The sequence below is a fragment of the Chelonia mydas genome, chromosome 12 (genome assembly GCF_015237465.2).
Source record: "Chelonia mydas isolate rCheMyd1 chromosome 12, rCheMyd1.pri.v2, whole genome shotgun sequence".
Classification (NCBI taxonomy): domain Eukaryota; kingdom Metazoa; phylum Chordata; order Testudines; family Cheloniidae; genus Chelonia; species Chelonia mydas.
In genome coordinates, this window is record NC_051252.2 from 36,756,809 (window position 1) to 36,784,750 (window position 27,942).

General features: G+C 46.5%; 1 protein-coding gene and 1 long non-coding RNA gene across 2 annotated transcripts in view; one reads left to right on the top strand and one right to left on the bottom strand.

Annotated features, from left to right (window-relative positions):
- Positions 1-27,942, top strand: part of JPH3 (junctophilin 3) — a 112,922-nt gene that overhangs the window by 67,962 nt on the left and 17,018 nt on the right. The window contains exon 3 of the mRNA XM_007059290.4: positions 16,689-16,813. Coding sequence (XP_007059352.2) covers positions 16,689-16,813 — 125 coding nt within the window. The remainder of the gene's footprint in view (positions 1-16,688; positions 16,814-27,942) is intronic.
- Positions 17,785-27,870, bottom strand: LOC122462583. The gene is made up of 4 exons (XR_006285247.1): positions 27,801-27,870; positions 23,033-23,161; positions 21,006-21,112; positions 17,785-19,205 (listed from the first exon to the last, which is right to left on the bottom strand). It is a non-coding gene; the product is annotated as an uncharacterized LOC122462583 (long non-coding RNA).

The window sequence follows — 27,942 nt, forward strand, 5'->3', positions numbered from 1 at the left end:
TGAATTCGGATCCCCACCCCACAACCGCTTCCCCAGGGCCAGTAGGCTCTGGGAGTATTAGGAAGATGGCATGCTGAGTCCTAGGTTGCTTCTGAAGTGGAGAGAGTATCTCATGTTGCTCTGGAGAACCTCCGCCAGCTGAGGCAGGAACAGTGCAAGCCAGTGCCGGAGGAAGAAGCATCCAGTGTCCTCAGTCATAGAAGGGCAGGTGGACTCACAGATGAGTTCACACACTACCCTAAAGCCACTGCAGGGAGATCGTCAACAGTGCTGAGCTGAATGGGGCAAGTGCCTTGACTTCAATGGAGTTACACCAGGGATGGATCTGACCCTGTATCTATAGCACAGTCTATAATGGTAGCATGTACTTTTCCCCTTCATGGAATCTCCCTTCCAGCCCCAGAGGCAGGGGATGCTGTAAATAGAAGGAATGAACTACAGTTATTCATCAAAAGGGCTGAAGAGGGGTACGGGCATTTGGCTGATGACGGCCTGCTCATTTGAAGGTACCCGTGAGATGGATGCAGGGATTGGGCATGCACTAGGGGACAGAAGCACATTGTATGGTCCTGGCAGGTATCTGCAGGGCAGGGCGGTGTGACCAGGCTAGGGAGCTTCCTGCTTTCTCCTTCCCCTCCCCGCAAAGGTGCATTTGAATTAGCTGCTCCTGCAGCCGGAGGAAGCCAGATGGCTGGAGATGGAAGCCAGGCAGTCTGCAGTGGCTATTAATAATTCAGTTCCAGTTTGCACCCTCTAGTGCGAGTGCGGAGATGATAAAGCTGCCATCTCAATCAGTCCTCAGTCGCTTCCAGATAGAACCTGAGAACAGAAGGGCTGCTACTGAGCATTGCTGTAGGCAGGCAAAAGCCTTCCCAATGGCTGTCTGGACCTATTGATTCTAAGCAGGTACCTGCTGCAGTGTTTCTCCTTCATTAGCTGGTTTCTTGGATAATCAGATACCCTTTGGAGAGGGTTACGTCATGTACACAGCCTTCACCCTACTCCCTTCTGCTGAGGGATTCATTTACCAGCTCTGAGCAGAGACGTTTGCTTTTCATTTTTTGGGGCTTGGAGGTTTGATGCATTTACGGCCAGATTCTGCTCTCACGTACACTGGTGTAAATACAGAGTAGACCCTCTGAAGTCAGTGGGGTAAAGACTTGTCTATACTGGACGATTGACCAGAATGTCTATTTCAGAGCAGATCCCTATGTGGAAACTCTTACTCCAGAATAAGATTGTTGCCATGGAGAGTTATTCTGTAATAGCTATTGCACTTTAGGTTTACACTCTACCTTAATCCAGAATAGCTTCTCCATATAGATGAGCCCTAATAGTTAGATTGTCCTCTCAGTTACACTAATGTAAATCTGGAGGAATCCACTGAAGTCAAGGGAGTAGGAGTTGGGTTCTGCTCTCGGCGTACACCAGTATAAATCTGGACTAACGCCACAGAAGTTAGATATTTCCTCCCCGTCTTCCCCCTCTCATTGTTTATTTTCAAGAGATAACTGCAGGAAAACTGGCTTTGGGTTTGGATCCTACAAGCTTCTCTGAACCTCTTGCTTCTTCCCTCCCGAAGGCATCGCTGTTATCTCATGGCAGCAAACTGTGATATCCTACAGATGATTATGACTTCAAAAGGGAAGGGGGTTGTCTAGTGAAAGGGGAGTGGCCTACTGACTGAGGCATGGAATAGTGGCCTGCACATAGGACTGGGAATCAGGAATCTTGTCTAAATTGTCTCAAGATGGTCAGTTTCTCAAAGAAGGGATTGTATCTTCTTTTATGAACAGCACTAAGCACACAGTCAGGGCTTAATAAATAACACTAACAACCCTGGCTCTTGCAATGAGTCCTGTCTGTAGCCTTGGACAAGTCATTTCACAGCTCTGGGTCAATTTTCCCATCTGTAAAATGGGATTCCCCTTCCTCACCGGACATCAAGAGTTTGTCAATATTTGAAATCACACTAACGATGAAAAGCACTACATAAATGTCAAGTTTTAAGCAACAGGATCAGATGAACTTGAAGGAACAAAACTATTTTCACGGACAAGCCAATAGAGACAGATGCAAAATTCAGACCTGGGCCAAGATCTTAACTTCCCCAAAGTTTGGGAGTGTTTGGCCCCTAGGAGTTAGACATGGGGATGATCCCCTGATGTTCCTGCGGTTAAGGAATTCAGGAGATCTGCTTTCTATTCCCAGCTCTGCCACTGGTCTCTTATGTAGCCTTGGGCAAGTCACGTCCTTGTTGGTGACTCAGTTTCCCCATCTGTAAAATCTGGATAATCATAGTGATCCTCCTTTGGAACGCACTTTGAGATCTCTAGGGGAAAAGCTCTGTATCAGAGCTAAGTGTTATTTGTATCTGACAGTCACTCAGGAGCTACACCATAGAAAAGTCTGCATAATCAATTACCAATAATGAACCAACAGCAGGAGAATACACCACTTCCAAATGCTGCTACAAAATGGCGTCCTCACTGTCACATTAGCAGAGTTTTCCTGGTTTGGAGTGCAGGTTTACTCAGCTAGAACCTCTTGGATATGGATTGTTTCCCCCACAGTTCCCCCAGAGAGTTGATAAATGTGGTAGAACTTCTGTCCAAGCGTTCCATACACAAAGGGTTTATGGCTGTTTCTACTCCTTTGTGTAGCTAGGACACCTAAAACTAGCACTGATCTTAAAATATGAAATCCAGCCATGTGCTAGGATTACTTTGTGGTATTTCCAGGGGAAAGATACAGATATTAAAAGCCCTGAAAAATGCTGCTTCTTAAATTTCCTTAAAAACATTTCTTACAGTTCATATCTAAGTGAATATTCCTGTTTTGTTTTTTTGTTTTGTTTTTTTAAAATTAGAAAAGCACACGGAGAGCCACGGAATGGAGAGAGAAGATATTCTTCTCCCCTAGGATGATAAACATGCATTTAAAAAAAAATGGCCTGATTACATATTGACCTAATAGATTAAATGAATCCAGCGGAGCCAGCCCTGGCCCCTTAGGAAAACTTGAGACAGTTCCTCATCTGCCATGTTGAAGCCACTTGTTCTTTAACTGCTTCATTGCTGGTGAATGTTGCAGGTCTGAACAAGCAGGAGACTCTGGCATGCTGCTGAAAATGCCAGTTACAGTCTAAGCCAGACAGAATGCATCAGTCATATTACTTAATGTCCCACGTACATGCCGGCAGAATGCACTTGCCGTATCAGTGAATAGTCCCGCTGTGCTGCTAAATGCACCTGCCTGAGTTCTTGGTAGGTCACAGTCACTTCTTGCATCTTTGCCTCAAGCTTTAATTAAACCAGCAGCTTTTCATGGCCGGGACCGTGACTTTGTACAGCACCTTGCACAATGATCCTGGCTGGGCATCACAACTCTTAAATAATGGATACAGTTTTAAATTTGGGTGCTTAACTTTAAGCACCCAAAGTCACATTTAGGCACCTAATAAAGGTGGTTTGATTTCAGAGATGCTAGAAATTGGAATTATGGGTGTTTGGCACCTATAAAAGTTCAGACACTTTTCTCATGTACTTACATATAGAGTTAGGTGCCTAACTTTAAGCACCCAAGTTTGCATATTTTGGCCCATAACAATAAGGAATCTAGCTTTCTTCTCTGTAAACATTATCTGATACATGGTGAGGCTCTGTTAAGATTCTTCTGCAAAAGTGACTTTGTCTGTTGCAAGTAATGACTCAGGTACTTTTCCTTTATTTAATTGTTTAATTCAACTGAGCACAGCATCGTTGGATGGAGCCACAAAGCCTTTGCTACAGAATCTTATGCTTCAATATGCTACACAGCAAGAGACCCATGAGGGAGCTCCCCAACACTGCAGGTGCTTTGCGCTCCCTTATGGGGAATTAATCTTAAATACCTGTTGCCAGGCAGGGGCTTGGTCTTAGCTTTCTAAGCCCTGAACAGTGAGATCAACTCTGAATCAGAGCTAAGCAAGTGGAAGATGGCGGGAGAGGAGGGAAGCGAAGTATAAAGATGATGGAGTAGCTCATGCTCTCTGTGCCCCTAAGAACCTCTCAGTGACAACTGGCAAAGAATTCACTGTTCTGAACCAGCTGTATCTATCAGTCCTGACAGATTCACTACACCTAACACACTGCTGTCATAGTATTTATCTATCAAGGGTGGCATGCAAGGTATCAAATTAAATCATACTAGTAATCATAAGCATTGCAAGATGTATGTATAGTGGGTGTGGAAGGAGTTGTGTACCGATTAAAAATATGTTTTAAACCACATAACCAGGCAGCATTGACATACAGGTTTTCTGCCAGACAAAGTGTGTTTATTCACCTATCCCTACCTAAGGTGAATTAAACATTGGAAGCCTCATTTACACGTGAAAGTCATCAAGAAAAACATATGGATAGGGAGGGTGGAGCCAGCAGCCAACTGTCTAACTGCACAAAAGCAAACACCCTTTCCCCGCCCCGTTCCCAGAGGCCCCGTTCCTGCCCCGCCCCTTCTCTGAGCCTCCGCCCCCCCCCTCACTCCAGCCCCCACTTTCTCCATCCCTCACTCTCCCCCACCCTCACTCACTTTCAGCAGGCTGGGGAAGAGGGTTAGGGTGCGGAGGAGGGGGGTGCGGGCTCCGTCTGGGGTGTAGGCTCTGGGGATGAGGGGTTTCGGGTGAATGAGGGGGCTATGGCCTGGGGCCAAGGGGTTTGGAGTGCGGAAGTGGGCTCAGGGCTGTGGCAGGAGGTTGAGGTGCGGGAGGGGGTGCAGGCACCAGCTGGGGGTGTGGGCTCTGGGGTGGGGCCGGGGATGAGGGTTTTGGGGTGCAGGAGGGGGCTCTGGGATGGGGCAGGGGGTTGGAGTGTGGGAGAGGGTGCAGACTCCAGAAGGGAGTTTGGGTGGGGATGTGGGGCCTGGGAGGGAGTTAGGCTGGGGGAGGGAGGAGGGGTGTGGGCTCTGGGAGGGAGTTAGGATGTGGGAGGGAGTTCTGACTTCGGACAAGAGGTTCGGGGTGCAGGCTCTGGCCGGGCAGTGCTTACCTCAGGCGGTTCATGGTCCGTGGTGCAGTGGGGCTAAGGCGGACTCCCTGCCTGCCCTGGCTCCACGCTGCTCCCGGAAGCGGCCAGCAAGTCTAGCCCCTAGGCGGACGCGTGGCCAGGTGTCTTAGCACTGTGTCTAGGTGCTGGGGGCAGCACACGGAGCTTCCACGATCGCCCCTGCGCCTAGGGGCCAGATATGCCGGCTACGCCCGGGGAGCTGCGCAGAGCCAGGGCAGACAGGGAGCCTGCCTTAGCCCCGCTGTGCTGCCGACTGGACTTTTAATGGCCCAGTCAGCAGTGTTGACCGGAGCTGCTAGGGCCCCTTTTCCACTGGGCATTCCAGTCAAAAACCAGACACCTGGCAACCAGACGCCAGGGACATCCTGTCTTTGGGGAACAAAGCAATGAAAAGCAAGAAGACAATTTAGCAGCCATTTACTGAGGAAACCTCTTAAAGTGGGTGTGGTGTTCATGAAATAACCAGGAACCTGGTTAGGACTGAAAACCAGTAAGGCTTCTAGACTTAGGATTGCGTTTCAGGTATGTAACCAGTTCTACTTCCAGTATTCTTACTCACTACCCATTTGAATCTCTATTCTTCGCTAATAAACTTCTTGTTTTTATTATAAATGCATCTCGCTGCTGTGGTAGTAAGCAGGGACTGGCAGAGCCCTGAGGAGAGTGCTTGAGTGGCTGACAGGCTGGCAATGTCAAAAAGCTGGCATCCAGCTACCCTGAGAAAGTCTCCCTCACACTGGAGGGTAACAAGGTGACTTCCAGTCCTACATGCCCTGAGAAAGCATCACACCCTCATTGAAGTCGATGGGAATTTAGCTATCGACTCCACAGGGAGCAGGAATGGGCTGTAGGCACCTAAATGTCTTTGAGAATCTGATCATTAGGGCCTGGTCCTGCAGCTGTGGTGAACCCCAGGACTCAGCAAGGTATAGAGAATTGTGTGAAAGTTAGAGGTGAGGTTTTGGGACCCCAAAGAGTCTATCCCCTCTTTACTCTTTAGCAGTTTCTAGACTGATCTCAATATACGTTGGGAGTATTTACTGCAGGAAGAAAAGGAGTACTTGTGGCACCTTAGAGACTAACCAGTTTATTTGAGCATGAGCTTTCGTGAGCTACAGCTCACTTCATCGGATGCATAGCATATCGTGGAAACTGCAGAAGACATTATATACACACAGAGACCATGAAACAAAACTTCCTCCCACCCCACTCTCCTGCTGGTAACAGCTTATCTAAAGTGATCATCAAGTAGGGCCATTTCCAGCACAAATCCAGGTTTTCTCACCCTTCCCCCCCCCCCCAACACACACATACAAACTCACTCTCCTGCTGGTAATAGCCCATCCCTCTTTGAAACCTCTCTTTATAATGCGCATGATAATCAAGGTGGGTCATTTCCAGCACTAATCCAGGTTTTCTCACCCCCCCCCAACCACACCCCCCTCCAAAAACCACACACACAAACTCACTCTCCTGCTGGCAATAGCTCATCCACACTGACCACTCTCCTTACAATGTGCACAGCAATCAAGGTGGGCCATTTCCAGCATAAATCCAAGTTTAACCAGAACTTCTTGGGGGGGGGGGGTTGTAGGAAAAAAAACAAGGGGAGATAGGCTACCTTGCATAATGACTTAGCCACTCCCAGTCTCTATTCAAGCCCAAATTAATAGTATCCAATTTGCAAATGAATTCCAAAGCAGCAGTTTCTCGCTGGAGTCTGGATTTGAAGTTTTTTTGCTTTAAGATAGCGACCCTCATGTCTGTGATTGTGTGACCAGAGAGATTGAAGTGTTCTCCGACTGGTTTATGAATGTTATAATTCTTAACATCTGATTTGTGTCCATTTATTCTTTTACGTAGAGACTGTCCAGTTTGACCAATGTACATGGCAGAGGGGCATTGCTGGCACATGATGGCATATATCACATTGGTGGATGTGCAGGTGAACGAGCCTCTGATAGTGTGGCTGATGTTGTTAGGCCCTGTGATGGTGTCCCCTGAATAGATATGTGGGCACAGTTGGCAACGGGCTTTGTTGCAAGGATAAGTTCCTGGGTTAGTGGTTCTGTTGTGTGGTATGTGGTTGTTGGTGAGTATTCGCTTCAGGTTGGGGGGCTGTCTGTAGGCAAGGACTGGCCTTTCTCCCAAGATTTGTGAGAGTGTTGGGTCATCCTTCAGGATTACTGCAGGAGTATTCACACAGCACTGACTCCAGATATACATGACCAATAAAGCTCAGAGTTTTGGACCTTGTTTGCAAGCCTCAGTATCTTTATGGAGGGTCTGTCTGATAACACCCATATGTACGTTTGCTTTGGGTTTGCTTGGGTTCACCTTAGGGTTAAGGAAAAATAAAAATGATTGTTTGCCTGGGAGGTGCAGAATCACATGAGAAGCGTGGTCCTTTAATGTCATGTGATTTTGCAAAACAGTGTTTCACCCAATGCAAAATATTTGACCAAATGGCTTTTTCCTCACATCAAAAGTGGGAAAAATACATCTTACTTCCTACTTTTAGCATAGAGCCAACTCATTTGAACACAGACCCATTTTTGCTCAGATAATGTGTTACCTTTGCAAAAAAAAATTTGGAGACAGATCTATTTTCCATTTGGTAACAAAATGCAAAGAAACCAGAGTACAAGTCTTTTGCATGCTTACAATTCTCCCTCCCCAAACTCTGCTTTTGCCCTTCAATTCAAACCAAGTCAAAACTCCAGATCTGCTATAAAATCAGCCTCGGCTGGCAGATACCCTAATCCTTTCACACAAAGCCAGGGCAGAGTTTCATATATATAATGAACATCTTGACTGGCTCTTTCCCCAAACAAAGCCCTGACTGACCTGTTGGCATTCCTGAAAGCCAGACTCTTCCTTTCAAATCAGTTTATTCCATCTTCTTATAGCTTAGACAGAACAGATAAGCTTGGCATTACAGTCCATTCTTAGTTAGTATCCCTTCACCCCTGTTAGCGTCAGCCAAATCACAACAGATCTGAAAAGATCTGCAGAAATCTATTTGGTTGTTATTTTTCCCCCTGCCAGTTCTGCCTTCCAATTTGACAAGTTGCCCAGTAATCAGAAATAAGTGAATTGGTTCGGGGGAGGGAGGGGACGGGGAGGGGAGAAGAATCAGAACCAGCCCCAGATTTGGCTCCCCTGTCCGCCTCAACCAAACCAGAGCTGTCACTCCACCCAATTGTGAGCATTCAGATGCGGGATGACCTGGACCTCCAACCCCAGCTGCCCTTGCCAGCTCTGCCCCAGCCAAAATCCCTACTACAGACGAATGGCCTGATATTCTACAATTAGCTTTAATATTTGGAGCCATTACTATAGTGTTATCTTATTTTTTATTTGTCATGTTAATATTATGGTAGCACCTTGGAGGCCCAGCAGAGGTCAGGGTCCCGTGGTGCTTGGCACTGTCTGAAAACCTACTAAGGCACTATCTGAAAACCTGTCCAGAAGAAATTAGGGACTGAGTAGAGAGAAGAGGCCACAAGTGGGGATAACAAATGGAGGAGGAAGAGCAATGGTAGCCAATGCTCATCGGAACACAGGGTCACGTAACCTAGCTATATGCGTGATCAGCAGCTTTTTGATCGGAGTTAAAGATATAAATAAACAGGAACTATTCATGGTTAGGAATTTCTATATTTTCATCTCTGTCCATTTATATGACCATTCCTCCCCTGCTGCCCCCTATGTCTTTCTCACTCAGCTACCACATCCCACACTTAGATCTGTCCCCAATCCTTTATTTTTAAAAATAATTCCCTGCATACCTGATGCCAGCAGCTCTGGCCCAATACAGCAGCTGCTCTCAGAGTTACGCTTATACCAAAGGGAAAGCTTAAACCTTAGTTTTATAGTGGTTTCTAGGAGGTTACAGGGTGGCAGTACAGCTATTCCCGAGCACATTCCCAAGTCACTGCAGTCTTGTAACTCAGCGAGTCCCATTCACAAAACAGCAGAACGCGATGCTGAAACTGCTGCTTTGCTGTTCAGCTGGGGACCATGTGTTCTTTGTAATATATCCAGAGTTCATCTTTTTACACGCAGCTAGCCCCAGGTTACTTAAAGTTAGACTCAGCCACGTGAGGCAGGAGAAGAGCAATTAAAATGTGTGTGTGTGTCATGTAGGAGGACTTGCTTTACAAGGAAATAAAAATCAAGCAATTAACTGGGGAATTAAGATCTAGTGCACGCTATAGACAGCATGCATATAAAAAGGAGACAGCTGTTAAATATAGTGCCTGAGATACTCAGGCTAGCACTAACTGGATTACTTGCACTTATTTGGGAATACTTATGTATTTTATTATGCAACGTATGGATCATCATAATTCTACTTTTCGCTTCAATGCCGCCTTCCTTCCAAGCATCTTAGAGCACATTACAAACAATTAAGCCCACCCACACCTTTGTGCAGCGGTGTGCATTGTATCCGTTTTGCGGGAATTGGGTATATTTTGTAATGGAGATCACTTAATTAATATCATTTATTTTTACTATACCTGGGCCAAATCCCAAAAGCAGCTAAGCAACCACAGCTGCCTCAGGCCCACCCCGGATGCCCACAGTCAAGTTATCATCCAAAGCTTATTGTACTCAATGGGCAAACTCCTGTTGACTTTGGTGGGTCTTGTATTCAACCCTCATGGCCAGACATTCCCATCCGCGTCCATGAACAGAGGGAAGCCTGAGCATGTGGATCTCTGAGGGGGAGTAGTGTATAGAACAGGGAAGTGCTGCCCTTCTTCCCATAGGGGGTTCTGCAATAGTCCAGCTCTGTGGGTTGAGAGGGATGTAAGGGGGACCAGGCTGTGCTGCATTCTCCCACCCAAACCCTCAGGTCAAAGCAGTGCAGGTTACCACAGACAGAGGGGCCAGGTCCTCAGCCCAGACTGAGGCCCTGGACCTGTGATTTCCCTGATGGAGGGGAATCCCACAGTGACATAAAGCTGGTGTAGCTGGGTCTATGCCACCCATTCTCCATCCCCTCTTCTATGAAGGATGTGTTGTGGGGCATGTCAGGGGAATAGCTAGACCACACTGTGCACTTGGGATTCTGGCTGGTGGCAGCCTTGAGGGCTTTCCACCAGGCATTAGAGCATCCCAACGTATGTCTACGCTGCAGTTAGACACTTGTGGCTGGCCAGTGCCAGCTGACTCAAGCTCCTGAGACTTGGGCTAAGGGGCTGGTTAATTGCAGTGTAGACGTTCAGGCTCAGGCTGCAGCCCTCCCACCTTGCAGGGTCCTAGAGCCCTGGCTCCACCCTGAGCGTTTACACCGCAATTAAACAGGCCCACAGCCCGAGCCCAAGTCAGCTGGCATGGGCCAGTTGCAGGTTTTTAATTGCAGTGTAGACATGCCCTCAGTGTCCACTTTGACTGGCATTGGTTTGGCCTGTAGGGTCAGGGGAGCAGAAATTTACCATATTGCCATCTCTGCACCCCATCCCAGGTGCACCAAGCAGAGCCCCAAGTCTGCAGTCCTCCATGAGTCTTCCCTTCCATTCTGTGGGGTCCCCTTGGAGTAAATGGGAGTTCCCAAGTGCTCTGATGTCAATGGGCATCACGCAGCACTGGTCCAAGACCCTGCATTCCCTGGCAGTAGCTAATTGCAGACACAATGTAATGTTACTTAAACCCACTGTTGTGCCTGGGTGTTTGCTTGACAATAATATAGGTGTGATTGCGAAGAATGAATGGAAGCAAGACCAGGGCCCAGAACAGATTCTCATGGGCTCTCGATCCCGCCTTTAATTTACTGCTCTGTAAAACTACCCTCTCCTAATTTAGACAATTATGAAGGACACAACAGCAGGACAAGAGGAGAGGCCTTTTGGGGGGTTTTTAGTCTCAAAAGATTCAGGGGACAAACAATAAAACAGCATGTGCTCTGAAAACGTCTGTAAGTAAAGTGCAACAGTTCTCTCAAGAGACGCAATAGAGCCGCAAACTGTATATTGACAATTGTGTGTGGCAGGCAGGCATAAATTCTACAAACCTTAGTTCTCGCCTCTAAGAAGAGTTAGAAGAGAGGCGAGTATATATATTTAAAGAACATCAATATTCTGGACAAATATAATGGAACTAACAAGTGGCTTGTTAAACTTCCTGGCTGAATCATCTTCCTTTGATAGCATCACATCTGCACTACGAGATCTTTGAGGGAATAGCCATGTCTTCAGACTTGTCTCAACAGTGGTTGGCTCACAGCTGGTGCTATAGAACTAATAATGATTTAATAAATAAATATGATTAATAAATAGCAGCCAAGGTTTTAGGGCATAAGGAAAACGATTGCACCTTGGACTGAAAATCAGCCTCCCGTTCTCAGTGCAACTACGGGCATTTCATCCCAAGGCTAGCCAGACACCATCAGCCCTCAGTGTGATATGACAATCGACTACAGGGCTGATCCTCACCCAGCATGAATTCAAACAGATCCTTTGTGGAGGTAGATGAATTTGGATCAGCTGAGGATCCAGCCCTTTGTATGCTATAGGTCTGTTACTTATATGGTAGCTCTTTTGGGCTGGGACCAATATGTACATAGGTTATAAGTATAGTGCCTAGCACAACAGGGTCCTGATCATGGACTCTAGTCAGTACTGTAATAATAAAAGTTAAAATGATGAACTTTACTTACTATCAAAGACTGGTCTCTAGTCCTTATTTTCTAACATAATAGTGTAAGTTGATATATTTATATCTCACTCCAAAGGAATCCCGAATGTAAACCACCCAATATGCACATTATACCCTTCATCTACCACTGCCAGGAGTGCAGGGGACTGGACCAGATGACCTCTCGAGTTCCCTTCCAGACCTACAATTCTAGGAGACTCTTGAGGTACAGATACACTGATTAAAAAATATCCATGGCACTGAGTCTCAGAGCCCAAGTTAGCTGACTCGGGCTTGTGGGGCTCAGGCTGCAAGGCTATTAAATTGCAGTGTAGACATCCAGGCTTGGCCTGGCACCTGGGCTCTGAGACCCCTTTGGGGAGGAGACTCTCAGAGCCCAGGCTTCAGTCTGAACATCTACACTGCAATTTTTAACCCTGCAGCCTAAGCCAAAGTCAGCTGACCTAGGCTCTGTGGCTTGGTGCCGTGGGGTTTTTATCACAATGTAGATGCACTCTTCGTCTCAGGGGTTTGGTAAACACAAGCCTCTGTCACATGTAGTCCTTCCTCCAGGGAGAGCCTGTGTGGATACTTTTGGGGATGATGCGCTGTGTGTTTTTATTCAAGATGCGCACCTTACACTTGGAATGCAAAGTGGAGGTGTCTGTGGTGGTCCTCCAGAAGCTCAGTCCACACTTTTGGACCAGGACATTATGGAGTACTGGTTCAATACTGACACAGATGGAAAAGCACCCAAATGAAACACCACCACCACGTATATCAGGCAATGGCACCTGGGAGTTTCCCTGCCCAGGCAGCTACCCAGAGCTGACCAGTATCCTGACTGTAAGCTAGATCTAGAATTTTTATTTCTGGTGAATCTAGCAGCTAATATTGAGGCTTATATTTTGGCTTTTTTAAATTTAAATTTCACAGTTGCAGGAAATTATGAGGGGGGGGGGGTCAGACAATCTTTAGTAACAGTAGATATTGCGATTCAAACAGTTAACGCCTTTTAATGATTAAAACACTACTTGTCAACATCACATGTCAAAAATATACAAAGTAAATATTGAGTCTGATTTAAGGATAAGTTCTCAAGTAGCATTTTTCTTAATTTTCCTGTCAATGTCTATTAGTATAGATGGAAATGTTTTTTCTCAGTTTGTGTGTGTACAGCAAAATCACCATTTAGCAACATTTACTGAGAAAAAGCTAATCCTTCCAAGCCTAGCTATAGGCACGTATGAAACCCCAAAGGGACCCATCCAAATAGCGTGTGATTACACAGTTTACATGTTTTTGGACTGAATTTCTCCAGTGTGCTGAACTGGATTCCTGCTGAGTTCTAGTTTTCCAGCAGGTGGCTGGGCACAGCCTGGAGCCGGCTTCCTTTCTAAGGCCTGGCACCAGTGAAGGAGAAAGCTTGCTCATTGTGCCCTGCAGTTTCTGGAGCAAGACCTCGGCTGGCAGTGCCCTGCTGAATTAGGCTGTGTGTGGAGTTAAAAATGGTAATCTTGCCAATGTTGAGCTCTGAGACAGACAGGAGCCCAGCATCTGCTGAGCTCTGCACTCTGAGCTCCTCTGGCGCAATCCCTTTGGAAGGGAAAGCAGAACGTTGGTGATCTTTGCACACATTCTGTCTGTGTCATCTTTACTCAGTTGATTGCATTGGTTTTGCCTCCTTGCACCCTGAGGTCAAACTAGCTGATGAAGTCAAACTGTCCCCTGTCTGTTTCATGCACCATCACTAACAGGCACCAAGAACAGAGTCATTCTTTGGGTGTCTTGCTTGCACTCTGGAGAATGTTGTAGGAGGCAGAGTGTAAAATGCTGCACTCGTCAAAGCAAGTGTTTTAATCGCTCTTCCAGAGACCAAAGGCCAAGAACGTTTGTTTTCTTCTACAGCACTTTTTAAAAGGAGTTTATATATTTGAGAAACTGTATGGGAATTGGCCATATGCATATTATCAGCACTACTGCGGCTGCAGCACCTTAAATTGGAGAGGGGTCAGAGAAGAGCCACAAGAATGACCTCAGGATTCAAATACACGCCTTATATTGGGTGCCTTGATCACAATCTATAAGCGCCTACACAGGGTACAAAATTGTGATAATGGGCTCTTCCATATAACAGACAAAAGGTCCAAGAAGATCCAGTGGGTGGAAGTTGAAGCTAGACAAATTCAGGCTGGAAATAAACCACAAGTTTGTTCCAATGGTTAATTACCCTCACTGTTTACCAAGGGTTATGGTGGATTCTCCATTACAGAGAGTTTTTAAATCAAGATTGGATTTTCTTTTTTTTTAAACAATCTATGCACTAGTTCAAACAGGAATTAGCTCAGGGAAGTCCTATGCCTGTGTCAGACCAGACAACGGTGGTTCCTTCTTGCCTTTTAATTTATGAATCTGTGGAAAATAGCCCTTAAGGAACTGGCCATAGTGATGCCATCCATGCACCAGGGCTTTTGGGAGGGGGGGGCTATAGTGTGTATAAAAGACAAAGCCCCTGCTATCGGGCTGGTCCTGATAATAATCGGGACATCTGGTCTCCCTATATCAGTGTCATCTCCACTACTCTCGCACTGCCACCTTAAATAACTCTTTAGGAACTAGTCATATCAATTCCATCAGCTACTCCAGCGGAGACAATTTATATAAACCTGGCACTTGTGAAAGAAACAGAACGTGTCAACAAGCGACAGGTCCGTACTGCTTTCTGCAGTTATGCATCATGCTGATATTATTACACAGTACCCTGTTGTTACAGAATGATTGCAGATGTAGGTGCATAGCAATAGTACCTTCTAGCCTGGACTCAAATAATTGACCACGCACAAAAAAAACCCGACATTTATTTTGAGTACACTTAGTACTTGTTTTTTTAAACTATATTGTGTAGAATGTATCCTATTGCCATTTAGTTGGGGATTGGTCCTGCTTTGAGCAGGGGGTTGGATTAGATGACCTCCTGACGTCCCTTCCAACCCTGATATTCTATGATTCTATATTCTTATTTTCTACGTAAATGAGTTTGTCAGAGCACTGCACTCAGTTCTGGGCACCTGCAGTGACAAACAGATTTGGAAAACTTAGAGGGAATTCAGAGATCAGCAACAAAAATGATTGAAGGAGCTGGAGGGACTGACTGGGGTGTGGAGAAGAGTCAGTCTATTGGCAGTGCTCCCTTTACCCGAGTGTCTAGGCACTAACATTTTTTAAGGGTACATCTATAGCTTGGCTAAGGGGGGCGTGGTAGGATAATGGTTTACCATTAGTCAAAGGATGCATACAGCAAGGACAAGGAGGGATTGTAGAAGGGCAAGCAACTCCAAGCAATGGGATGAAATTAAGAAAAATGTAGGCTACCGGGAACACTGCAAGAACAATTAGTCAGTAGAAAAGTCCCCCAAGGGAAGGAGTGTTATGTCCAGGACTTGAGACTTTAAAAACATGGATTGATAATGACCTATAAAAAGGTACAGTAGGTAGGGCTGGTTGAAAACTCACTGTCAACTGCCTTTCAGTGGAGATTTGTGTTTGATGAAATACAAGATTTTGTGAAAACTGCTTTTCATGGAAAATTTCAATTTTTCAATCAAAAGTGAACTTTTTGATCTTTTTGGCCAAAAACCAAAAAAAAAATTGATTCGGAAGTGCTGCCTTGGTGCCTCATGGGAGCTGTAGTTTGTGTGCCTGGTGGCCCTAATCTTTTTTATGGGCGAGATTCCCCAGCCAGACTACATCTCCCATGGTGCACCATGGCCAAGGACTCCATATTGGCCCAAGAGAAGAGACCATGGGAGATGTACTCCAGCTAGAGAGCTCAGCCTATAGAGAATGGGATCCTGAGTAGAGCTGAATGAATAATAATTATTTTTTAAAGAGGCTTAACGCTTTCCTGCCCCCACTGCAAAAATACAAAAACAAAAACAAAAAACCAACAACCCTAAATGAAACAAAATGAAAATTGGGAAAAAGTTCATTTTGGGTCAGTGTTGTCTTTTGTTTGACCCAAAACAACTTTCTTTTTTTCACCCCCAGCTGAAACTATTTGGCAAATTCAACCCAAATTTGAGCAAAACTACCTGCGACCTAAACTGAATTTTCTGGTGAAATATATTTGTCCAAAAAACTTCACCTAGCTGTTGTCGTGCCCCCACCCTCCAGCTACAGCTCCCACGAAGCACCATGGTGGCATCTCCAACTGAAACTTTGGCTTTTCCACTAAAAGTTTTCAGCTGACAACCTTTTGCCCCAAACTCAAACTTTCCCACAGAAAGCCCCTGTTTTCTAACTAGTGACTTCAGGGGATAATTCTGCTCAGGCTGAGGTGACCCACGGGTTTTGATTCGGAGATGAAGGAGTTTTGGTCAGGTTTGTGCATCAGTGTTACTGCTCAGAATGCTCATTAGCCAGTTGATTGTCTGTTTCCCAACTCAGCATCAGCCCATCTGTTTTAGGGGTGGCAAGCACTGAGTGCCTCCTGGAGAGGCTGAGCATGCCCGTCTTTTCCGGGCAAGCTGAAGGCTCTTTGCATGGCCTGGAGTTCCTCAGCACTTCAAAGGACCGAGTTCTTAGTGCACATTTAATACCCAATATTTTCAAACAGACTAATCCTTTGCTGCAAACAACTGCCACAGCAAAACCCTGACAAAAGGTTACAGTAGGGGCTGTCTAAGGGGAAGAGGTTCCCATTAAAGCGTGGCTTTTGTAGCTCCAAACGGGGCTGATCTGTTTGCTGTGTGAGGTCTCTCTTGAAGAAACAGATTCAAGAACATTGGACACCCGCAGAGCACTGAACAGTCCCAGGGCTGGTGCCTAGACCAGAAGAAAAGCTCTGTGTTTAGCTAGGTAACTAGTCGGGGTCGGGGGGAAGGGGTCTCTGAGCTAGGATGGCAATGATCATTGCTACTGCTGCAGCTCTTTGAATGACACCTCTTTCGCACTTGAATAACTAAGGTACCTAATTAGTCTTTGTCGCTCATTCTCTTGCAGGACTTCCCACTCCAGGGCTAAAGCAGACGCAGCTGTGACAGCAGCGCAGAAAGCTCAGGAGGAAGCTCGGATTGCCAGGATCACTGCCAAAGAGTTTTCGCCTTCCTTCCAACACAGGGAAAACGGTCAGTCTGCACTGCAGAGCCGGCCAGTCTCCCTAGATGACTTCATTGTGTGTGTGCGTGCATGTGTTGAATGGTACAATGCATAGGGGCATTGTGGGCTTCTCGGGGACAGGGCGGCCTGGAGCTACAGGGGGACAAAGAGGAAGTTTGCCCCCACCCCAATAATCTTCAAGGGCCCCCAAACTAGCCAAAATCTGTACAAAGTTAGTCAGCATTAAGTAGTAGAAGTGACAGTGACAAAATACTGACACAGTAGCCAAATTTTACTTTTTAAAACTCTTATAATGCAAGATTTTTCAGGGGTCTAACTAGTCCCACCGACTCCTGGAAGGTTGGTTGTTTTTTAAATTGCAACATCCTGGGCCCCCAAAATACCCACTTGCCCCCACAGACTGGGATCCTAGAACCAGCCCTGCACCTGGGTCTATGTCAATTATTGATCTTACTCCCATGCTCCTGTTCCAGCACTGAGCCAATCCTTACATGCTTTCTCCTTTCAACTCCTTGAACCTGACCTGCCTCTTTAGGCTTTCCAAAATATTGTTCCACCCAACCCTGCTCAGCTCAGATTGTGATCCAATGTGAGGACTGCCGAGAACAGATACAGCTTTTTCCCAGGTTTCAAAGACATTAGACTTGTGCAGCACCTGGCTCTGGGGCTATCTGCCCCTCCCAGCCCTTTGGGAGTCACCCAGTCAAAGCAGTCTCTAAAATGATAAAGCCATAGAGAAACAGATCAGCTAGGAAGACCCACCCATGGCCTTAGACTTCACCCCCACCCCATCATTGATGCGTGAATCTCAATGCTCTTGTGAGGATGCAGCTGTTCTCCACCTGCATTCAGTGGCGTGCCACTTTTGTGTTACCAACTCACAATTTTATCATGAGTCTTGCAATAATTTTACTTAAAACTCCAGCTCTTGGAGTCATATGAAAATCTCAACTTTCATTTAAAAAAAGTAAGTTTCTAGCTCAACATTTATTTTTTATTTTATTTTTTTTAAATCTTCTGATTTTTAAGCCAAGCTCATGTTTCTTGAACCTGACTCATGAAGGGTTGGGAACATTGCTGTTTTGTTTAACTTCTTCCTCCTTTCCCTATAAATATATGGGTTGGAGGATGGTTGGGTTCACAGATGAATGATCATGTGCATCATAGGTAGTGTAGTCTAGTGGATAGAGGCATTGGAGTGGGACTAGGAAACCTGGATTATATTCCTGGCTCTGTCCCTGACCAGCTGGGTGAGCTTAGGCAACTCACTGCTCTGTGCCTCAGTTTTTCCATCCATAAAATGGGAATAAGGATACTGACCTCCTTTGAAAAGTGCTTTGATATTTACCGACGAGAAGCATTATAAAAAGGGCTAGATAGTAGTATTGCATGTGTGTGTCCATTGGTGACTATGTGTAATTGTTTGTTTGAATCTGTGAAAGTGGGTTTGTGTATCAGACATAGCAAAGAGAGGGTTAGTGCATATAGGTCTGTATGTGCATGGAATGTGGTTCCTCATTTGGTGCCTGGTCTGAGGCTAGGAGCAGAAGTTCTGTCAGAGGCAGTTCAGCAGCCAGCATGATGAGGGAGCATCAGCTCAGCTTACTGTAAAACCAGGCTTGAAAGCAGCTTGTTTTCCTCTGGGCACTGCTTTGCTGCTTGATGTTTTCTCCAAAGTTTTACCCATCGTAGTATGAAATTTGTCAGGGCTGTGAAACTGCAGGGTATTTATGGACAACAGGGTTGATCTCATGTAAGGCTCATGGAAAAGCAAAGCCAAGCCCCAAATAAAAATAAAGCCAGGCAGGGCTATATTAGGCCACCAAAGTTCCAGAGGCAGATCATTCCCTTCAAGTGTGTGTGCGCATGCGCACCAGAGAGTAGGAGGGGGACAGGTATAAGTGGGGGTAGTTGGGAAGATCTAAGACTAAACTGCATTGATTAACATAGGTGAATGGTATTATTCAAACATTTTAGCAGACTACACTCATGAGAAGGCTGCTACCACCAGTTTTTCTCAAGCTCTTCAATCGGAGGTTACTCATGCATCCTAATTGCTTCAGTGTCTGATGTTGGTGACTCATTACGTTGGTGCTAGTCTCCCTGAGTCTGTGCCCCAGTGTGGCATTAAGGGGCTGTGCCATCTTTAGGACAACATGTTCCATCCACTTGTTGTAGTCATCAAAGATCCATGGTGCTTTTCATAAGTGTTGGGACAGCTAGCTGTTGCGTCCTGGCCAAATTCAAATTTGAGTACATATGTTGTCCTATGTTCTCACATTGTTTCAGTTGGATGTGAGATTCGTCTTCACTTTCCATTGTTGCTGCGAGCGGTAGAACAGCTTACCTGTGCCACTCAAGAGGTGGCTGCATTTCACTGGTGCCTGACATGATTCTCATCTAGAGAGAGAAAGCTGAATTCATCCCTCGTGTGATTCCACTGATTCCATAGAGTTACACTGGGAGCGTCTTTTGCCCACACTAGGTAAAATTTGTGACTCCTTTGGCATGCTTAAGCATGAGCTACACCATATAAATGTAGGATATTATCCTTGTTATTATACTAGTAACAATCAACAGCCACAGTCCCTTTCCGCAGGGAAACCGCCCTGATGAGCGCTCCTTGAGATCACATGTTTGGCTACCTTAGATGGCCCCAGGAAGCCCTTCCCAGTGCTATCATGCATCAGTCTATTAGAAGGACATTACGTAAAACATTTCAAAGATTAGTGTATTGGAAAATCCTTGTATGGCAGGAAGATGGACTAGGAATGACCCCAGGAGGACTTTTCCAGCTGAGGATAGAAATATATTCACAGGCATGATGCTTGCTGGTTGAGGGCAAGGTGACAATGGAAATGTTACATAACCCAAGGGTTATATAGACATAAACATTAAGGTGCCCAGATCTGAGATTTCTCCATTGCTTTGGGGCTAAGCATTAGCTTAATGCACTCGTTATGTGGAAAGTTCTATAGAAATTAAGATGGGACTTTAGGCCTCTAGAGAAATTTCTATAGAACCCCAACTGAATTTAAAGGGGCACCATCAACTTAAATCACAGTGCTGGCCTGAAAATGTTTCCGCCTGCTAACCTCTCAAATGACCATAACCAAAAGAAATTAGAGCAAGAAAATATTTTCTGTATTTTTAATGTGGTCACGCTGGGCATTTGTACATAGTCCATTTCTTTAGTCACTCTGTTGTTTCACACAGCAACAAGAGAGATGGAGACATTTTTAAAAGCAGGCAAATGGGGTTGTAAACCCACAAAAGTTGTCAGGGGTCTCTGATAGCGATTTTTACTACTTTTCTTAATAGATATATTTCAGGTTGACTGTGTCCCTTTTGTAGAGAGAATAACCATAGCCAACCCATATGGCAGGGTGCAACAGGATTACCACCTCCAGAGTCCCCTTCCCCCCACCCATGGCCTGGGGTCGCCCTACAGCATCTCTGCCTCAGTTTCCCCACAATGACTTGGCCGTTCAGCTAAGGTATTAACAAAATTCCACCCCTTCCAGGGTATCCAGTTCCAAAAACAAAACACAAACTTTTTGCCCCAGTCTCCAGCAAGGCCCAGCTCCTCTTCCCCAAGGGGGCTGTCTTCTCTTCTCTAATTCAAGCACTCCTCTGAGCACACTTTGGACTCAGTTTACATCCTGTCCTTTTCATCCTCCCCTCAACTCCTTGGGGTTGCTCTCTCTCACAAGCAACCCCTCCCAGGTTTTCCTGCCTGGAGTCCTCCACATGCCTCTCTCTGCCTGGCTTGTGTTTGCCTCTGACCCTCTCACCACCATCTGCTCCTCTTTTTAGCCAGCTGGCCACTGCTGGGCTTCTTTTTAAGTCCCACCCTGCACAGGTGTAGCAGGGCAGGACTAACAGACCTTAAAGGGGTAGGCCATCTGTTAGATAGGGATATAGTTCTCTACCAAATTCGAATGGAGGATTTAAAAACCCAATTGTCACTTTCAGCGTTCCCCGTAAGGGATCAGGAGAAATACACAGAGAGACCTACAGCCCCCCGTTCCCTCCTCCCCGTTAAACATTCCCACATTATGCTCTGTCTTCCTTCCATCACATGTCAAGGTTAAGTCTCAGGTTGTTTCCAGACCCCACTGGTTATAAGATAACGATACAGATTTAAAGCTTCACAAACCTATGCAGTATGATTAAAAAAAAAAAAGTCTCTGGCCTTACCCTGCCCCTGTATGAGACTCCCATATTCCAGTGAGATACTTTGTTTGGTGTGGTGATACCAGCAGGGTGGATATTGGAGTGTCCCTTCGGAGTAGGTTAGTCTGGAACTGGAAAAGGAGGGGAAGAAAAGGACCTGTTCAGTGCCTCCGGAGCCACATCTCCTGTACTCTCATGCAGTATGGAGTATTCAGCTGGGCTGTAGGTCTAAGGATGGCTGTCTGCTTTGCCTGGTTTCCACTGAGAGCAGCAAAGGGGAAAGGAGACCATAAGGGGGCCAGTTGTGGCTCCCTAAACCTGGGGCTGTTCTATGCCAGCCATGGCCCAGAGGGGCTCCTGTAATATATGCTGGCTGGCGTGAACCCCTGGGAGTCATCTGCTAGCTGGGAATTGCTGAAGCATGATGTGCTCCAGCCACAGCCTTCTCCTGCCCCCTTCCCAAACCCAGCATGCCCCCTACACTAGGCACCACAGAAAGGCTGGCATGGGACCCAACTACTCTGGGGAGGAGAGGGGAGGGGATCCATGGTTGGAGAGATGCAGACAGGTTCCGAGTCCTTTGTGCCACCAGAATGGCACAGAGGGGATACAGCTCTTTCGAGAACCTGACCCTAGAGGTATAAGAATTTTTTCCCCTCCAAGTGACTCACTGCCCTGAGACTCTACTCATGGTCTCCTCACTGTCTCTGCTTTTCAAGTTCAAACGCTTTATTTTCGTGCTGTTAAAAAACACCCCTCCTCCTGCCCCCCCATTGGTTCATCTGTCAGATTTACTGAGCAGTGGGTTTGGCTCAGGCACATTTGTAGTTTGTAGGATGGGGCTGGCATTCGGCATCTGCTCCTCACTTAAGTACAGCAGGCGTTTGATCATTCACTCCCCACTGTCGTTCCTTTGCTCTTACTGTGTGCATCTGTCTGTCTTTGCCCTGAAACGTTTCTGACCATTTTCCTCTCTGTCTTTCCAGGAACCTCCCCCAGGTTTACACGATGTCAAGCCAGCATCCTTGACATCTGTACCCCTCTCCCTGTATCCATTCTGTACATTCCATGCGCTTCCAAATGGCAAGGAGCATGAAATAACCTCCTAGACCTTAATTATGGATGCCAATCTGAGTGTCTATAATGAGCTCATATGAATGCCCCTGAATGTGGGAGGTGGGGTTTGAAATCTGGATATAAATCTGACTGGTCCCAAAATCAGAATGTGTTTAGTTTTAATCCATTAGTAAGATGGGTTCTGGATCTTGTGTCCCTTGCTATCCATCAGAGGAGTGAGGTTCTGGAACATCCTTCCAACAGGAGTCGGGGCAAACAACCAAACTCGTTTTAAGATGGAGCTTGATACATTTACGAGTGGGATTATAGGAGAGGATTGCCTGGGATAGCAGGGCCTTGATTGGAGGACCTAAGAGGTCCCTTCCAGTTCTGTGTGCTGGGGTTATGGGCCAGACCCACCCTGACACAAACACACTCATGCCTGCACCTTGAATATTTACTGTGGTGTATTTCCCTTTGCTAGCCAGAGAGCATTGTGGACAGAACCACTTATAAAGTAAGCAAGAACACTCAGTAAAGGGACCATGTCTGTTTTGCGAGAAATGCGGATCTGACTGAAATATCCCTCCAGGTTATCACTTCCTTTCAGAGTTGCAATTCGTCTATCAGAGAGCTGAGCTTTTTAACAGGTCTTCCCACTCCCAGGGGCTTTTTCAACCCTGAGATATTCAGTATCTACATCTCCTATTGCCAAGAGACATTTCCTTTTTAACATTGCCTCTTGAAAAAAAGACTTTTTAGGTAATAGATTTTTTTATTAGTTTCTTAGCAGGGATCTGCTGTTTGATTTGTGCTGGGGTTTGTGTGTCTGCTATTGGTGTGTGTTAGTTTCCACTTAGAACGCATTAAAAAACCACACACCCCAACCAAGTTCATGCCATGAACTATATGGTATGAAACCTGGAAGTGTCTGCTGAACAGTTCAGGCAGATAAAAGCCAGGAGTGTGCATCTCAGTCCGGCTACTTGTCCTACCTGCAGCTCTGTAACCTCAGGGGGTGAACTGGTCAGCATTCACAAGCTGAGCGGGGTCAGGCGTTGGATGGGAGTCCTCAAGAGAAAGCGAGGTGCTGCAGGAGGGGATGTTGGTAGAGTTCCTTGGCCCTGTAATATTGGAAAAAACGTAAAATGGAAGGTCCCTTACAGGAGTGCTCATTAAAGAGCCTACTGCCCTTTTCAAAAGAGCAGGCAGGCAGTGCCCTGGCTTACTTCTAACTTACATTACATTCTCCCGAAAAGTCCCCCTGCACTTCCAGAGGGAGCTGGCATTCTACTCCACTTTGTGTCGTCAGTTGGTTGCGTAACATGTTGTGTAACAAAGCCACTGTGAAACAACTGCCACATTCTACCTCAGAGGTGGCTGCATTCCAGTGATGAGGTGATCCCTCTATTTACCCAGGGCTTTGGGATCCTTTAAGGTGAAATGTGCTACAGAAATGTGTGATATTATTTGTTATTGTCTGAACTGAACTTTTTAAATGCAAAACAAAATATCTGTAAAAGCCTTCCCTCCCCTTTCTACAGCTAGCCTGATTGCCTCTTCTTACATTTCCCCTCTTCTTTCCCTTAAAAGTCCAAAATCACCGTCACTTAACCCAACACTAGAGCCCTGCCTTGCTGTTTTCAGGCACCCACGGAAATGTGGGGTCACAGCATCGGGGTGTGATGTAGGAACCAGCCATGGGGGCAGAATGAAGCAGTTGGCTTGGGGAGAGGGGGAATTGCAGCAAAGGTCCCTAGCAGGTGCGTGGATGGGAGACTGGCAGGCTGCAGTTGTCTCATGGGGGTGCTATATAGGGCTGGGGAGGAGAGCTGGCATGGAATAAGAGTTTCTGTGGGAAAGCAGATCATGGCAATTGTTATCTGGGTAGGCTGGATTTAGCGAGGAGGTCAGGAATCTGTATTGTGGTAGCATCAAATGAACCAATCAGGACCTTGAAGTGAAGGGTTCTGCACGGGCACATAGGAGAATGGGAGAGCTTACAGTCCACTGTGGGACAAGCGAGTGTGACAAGCAGGAGAAGGGATGGAGGAAAGGGAGATAAGGGTGATGATGAAAATGTCATACGGGTCCATAGGAAGCTGCAGACGCCACAGGAGCGGTGGCTCTGGGAAGGGATTTAAAGGACAGAGCAGCTGGGTGAGGATATTCAACATTTCAGCGGTAGTGGGAAAGAAGGTGCCAAGACGCTTGTGGGTGAAGCAGATGAGAGGGTCGGGGAGGCTGGGCAGGGACAATTCAATGAGCCACAAGACCAGATACACAGAGAGGGGCCCAGGGTAAGGGCAAGAAACTTGAGCTAGATACGGTGGGAAAAGGGGGAGTCAGTGGAGGGATTCAGGGCAGGGGGGTAACGAAGTGATGATCTCAACAGCTGGGTTTTGAATGAACTGGAGGCGGCTATGGGGGTGCCAGAGCCAAGGATGGGGCAAGAGCCAAGACAGGGGATGATGTGGGCATGGATGAGGGGTTTGGTTTAGGTTTAGGCAACAAAGAGGACACAGCTGGGGCTGGGGGAAGCCCTAGAATCTGGGATTAAGTTTGAACTTGGGGGTTGGGGGGGAAGGAAGTTCCCACCCTTGAGAGCCACCCAAGGTTAGCCTCTCACTAGATCTACTGATGTAAAGAGACGTGGAAGTGAAGGGCACATTCCTGGGCTGTGAAACCTCCAGAGACAAGGCTGTGGAATGGTACCAACTTCTCACTTATGCCTCCAAGCATTGGTGTGGGAACTGGGTCCCTCGCTTGCCCCTCCCTCAAAGCCCAGCTGCTACGCACTGCATTGCTGGTGCGGCAGGACACCTGGCCACCTCTCAGGACTGTGAAGTCCCAGCATGTGACTTGACGTAATGCAACTTAACTGCAGCGTCCTCCAGTCAGACACAGGCGCTTGACAGACGGGCACATAGTCTGCTACAGCAGCCTAGAGCGTGCCGTGGCGCTTCCTTGAGAGAGGAGGCCGTAGGCTCCTGCCTAGTTAAAGCTCTGTAAAGTATCACAGAATGTTAAACAAATACATCTCTGCAGCCTGCACAGGAGGGGATGCCCTGTCTCCACCCAACAGCACGCTCCCCTCCCCGTCCGTTTGGTAGTCTCTTCCATTGCCCCATGGCGCTCTCTCTCTCTGCTGTTACTGGAAGTTGTGAGTGACCTGGCTAGTGCTAAGACCCAAACTACACAGGGCTTTATTATACCTCCCTGATCTAGGCCAGCTGGGACTGAGCTAGTGAACTTGAGGTGAAATGCCCTTTTGTTCTTGTAGGCCAGCATTCAGTCCCCATGGTGGAATTCCTTTCAGTGTAGTTAGCATCCCTCAGGATACTTGATCAGCAACCATTAGGAACTGTGGAGGGCATCATTTTATTAAAAAGTGAAAGCAGTGCTGGTCAAAGGTGCCAGGTGGACAGCCTTGTATGCATGTCCCATCACAATGGTACCTGTCATAAATATAAAGGAAAGGGTAACCACTTTTCTGTATACAGTGCTATAAAATCCTTCCTGGCCAAAGGCAAAATCCTTTCACCTGTAAAGGGTTAAGAAGCTAAGATAACCTCACTGGCACCTGACCAAAATGACCAATGAGACAAGATACTTTCAAAGCTGGGGGGGGGGGGGGTGTGGAGGTGGACGACAAAGGGTCTGTCTGTCTGTGTGATGCTTTTGCTGGGAACAGATCAGGAATGCAGTCTCAGAACTTCTGTTAGTTAGTAAGTAATCTAGCTAGAAATGTGTTAGATTTCCTTTTGTTTAATGGCTGGTAAAATAGCAGTGCTGAATGGGATGTATATTCCTGTTTTTGTGTCTTTTTGTAACTTAAGGTTTTGCCGAGAGGGATTCTCTATGTTTTGAATCTGATTAGCCTGTAAGGGTATTTACCATCCTGATTTTACAGAGGGGATTCTTTTACCTTTTCTTTAATTAAAATTCTTCTTCTAAGAACCTGATTAATTTTTCATTGTTCTTAAAATCCAAGGGTTTGGGTCTGTGTTCACCTGAACAAACTGATGAGGATTTTTATCAAGCCTTTCCCAAAAAAGGAGGTGATGGGCTTGGGGGAAGACGTCTCCAAGTGGTCTCTTTCCCTGTTCTTTGTTTAACACGCTTGGTGGTGGCAGCATAGGGTTCAAGGAGAAGGCAAAGTTTGTACCCTGGGGAAGTTTTTAACCTAAGCTGGTAAGAATAAGCTTAGGGGGTCTTTCATGCAGGTCCCCACATCTGTACCCTAGAGTTCAGAGTGCGGAAGGAACCTTGATAGTACCTAAACACCTCCTACATGTATCCTCCCAGTCCTCCTGTCAGGCAGGGAAATGCTATTAACCCCTTTTTACCCATGGAGAACTCAGACCAGGTCTACCCTTAAAATTTAGGTCAACGTAGCGATGTAGCTCAGGAGTATGAAAAATCCACCCCACTGGATGACATACCTCTGCCGACCTAACCCCCAGCGCAGACGCAGCTAGATCCATGGAGGAATGCTTCTGTCAACCTAGCTCCTGTTGTTCAGAAAGGTGGTGTTCCTATATGGACAGGAAAACTCCTGCCATTGGTAGCAGCTGCATCTCCACTGCATGGGTTATCCTGGCACAGCTATGCTGGTATAGTCAAGCCTTGAGACACAGAGATCAAGGCTCAGATCCTCCAAAGGTATGTAGGCTCCTAACTTCCATTGAAATCAGGAGCCTAAATACCTTGGAGGATCTGGGCCTAAGTGACTTGCCCAAGGTCACACAGGAAGTCTGTGGCAGAGCCAGGAATTGAACCGAGGGATTCTGAGTTTCCATCTGATCCCACTGTATTCCCAGAATGGGTACAGCACAGGCAATGGCAGCACAAGGTTTTGCCACGCTGCCCCCTTGCCAACCTCCCTTCATCAAGGCCTGGCCTCTCCAGGACCCATAACCTCTCTGCTGAAACTGCAACAACCAAAGGGTTAAACGTCACCTGACAGGAGATGGCCATAGCACGTTTCGGTGCTTTGTTCATTGGCTTTAGAGATCAATGCCAGCTAAGGATGCTTCAAGTCCGCTAGCACGTTGAAATCCAGACATGAATGTTGTGTGTTCTCTTCTGCAATTTCACAGTGGTTCTTCTAGGAATACCACATGCTCCAATGCTAATTTTAGCTTATAATAATTGTTGAACATTCTTGGATGCTGCAAGCCGGCAAGATTGTACAGCGCTGCTGTCAAGTTTCTTTTAAAGGCAACACCCATGTTTCAGAGAACAACTGAATGCTTTTACCCAGGGTGGTGGGTTAATATGGACACAAAGTGCAGCCGTCTGGCATGCTGTATATTACATAAGGGCTAAAGATGAGAATATCATATTAAGAAAAGAGACCTGTCTTAAACCACTAATCAAGGGACTGAGAAAGCAGTGGCTTAACTGAGCTAATAAAAGGGCAGCAGAATTATACTCAGTACAGGAAAAGATATATTAAGGAGGTCTCCTAAAACAGGAGATTGCTTATGAAGCATCTCTTGCATAGTTTTTCATGGGTGCATTCATTGTCCCCCCTTCTGGGGTATAGTCTCAGGTTTTTTCCCCAGCCCTGGTAAGGGGCCATAGCTCCAAGGGTTCTTCACAGAGGCCCTGCCTTCTTCAACAATCCAGCTGGGACACATCTTGGTACCCACAGCTGGTGTCCTTTCAGCAGCCCTCCGTGGGCTCAGTCTCACTGCCCTCAGCTGGTCAGGCCAAGTTCTGGGCTTAGTCCCCCAGGCTCAGCCTGTCCACACTGACCTGTCCACAGTCCTGTCAGCCAGCCAACAGTGCACCTGGTCCTCCCTCTTCAAGCTCCAAGCAGGAACTACACTGTCTCCACACCTGTTTGACTTTTATATGGCCCTTCTGGCCCCTGATTGGTCGCTCCAGTAGCCCCTCC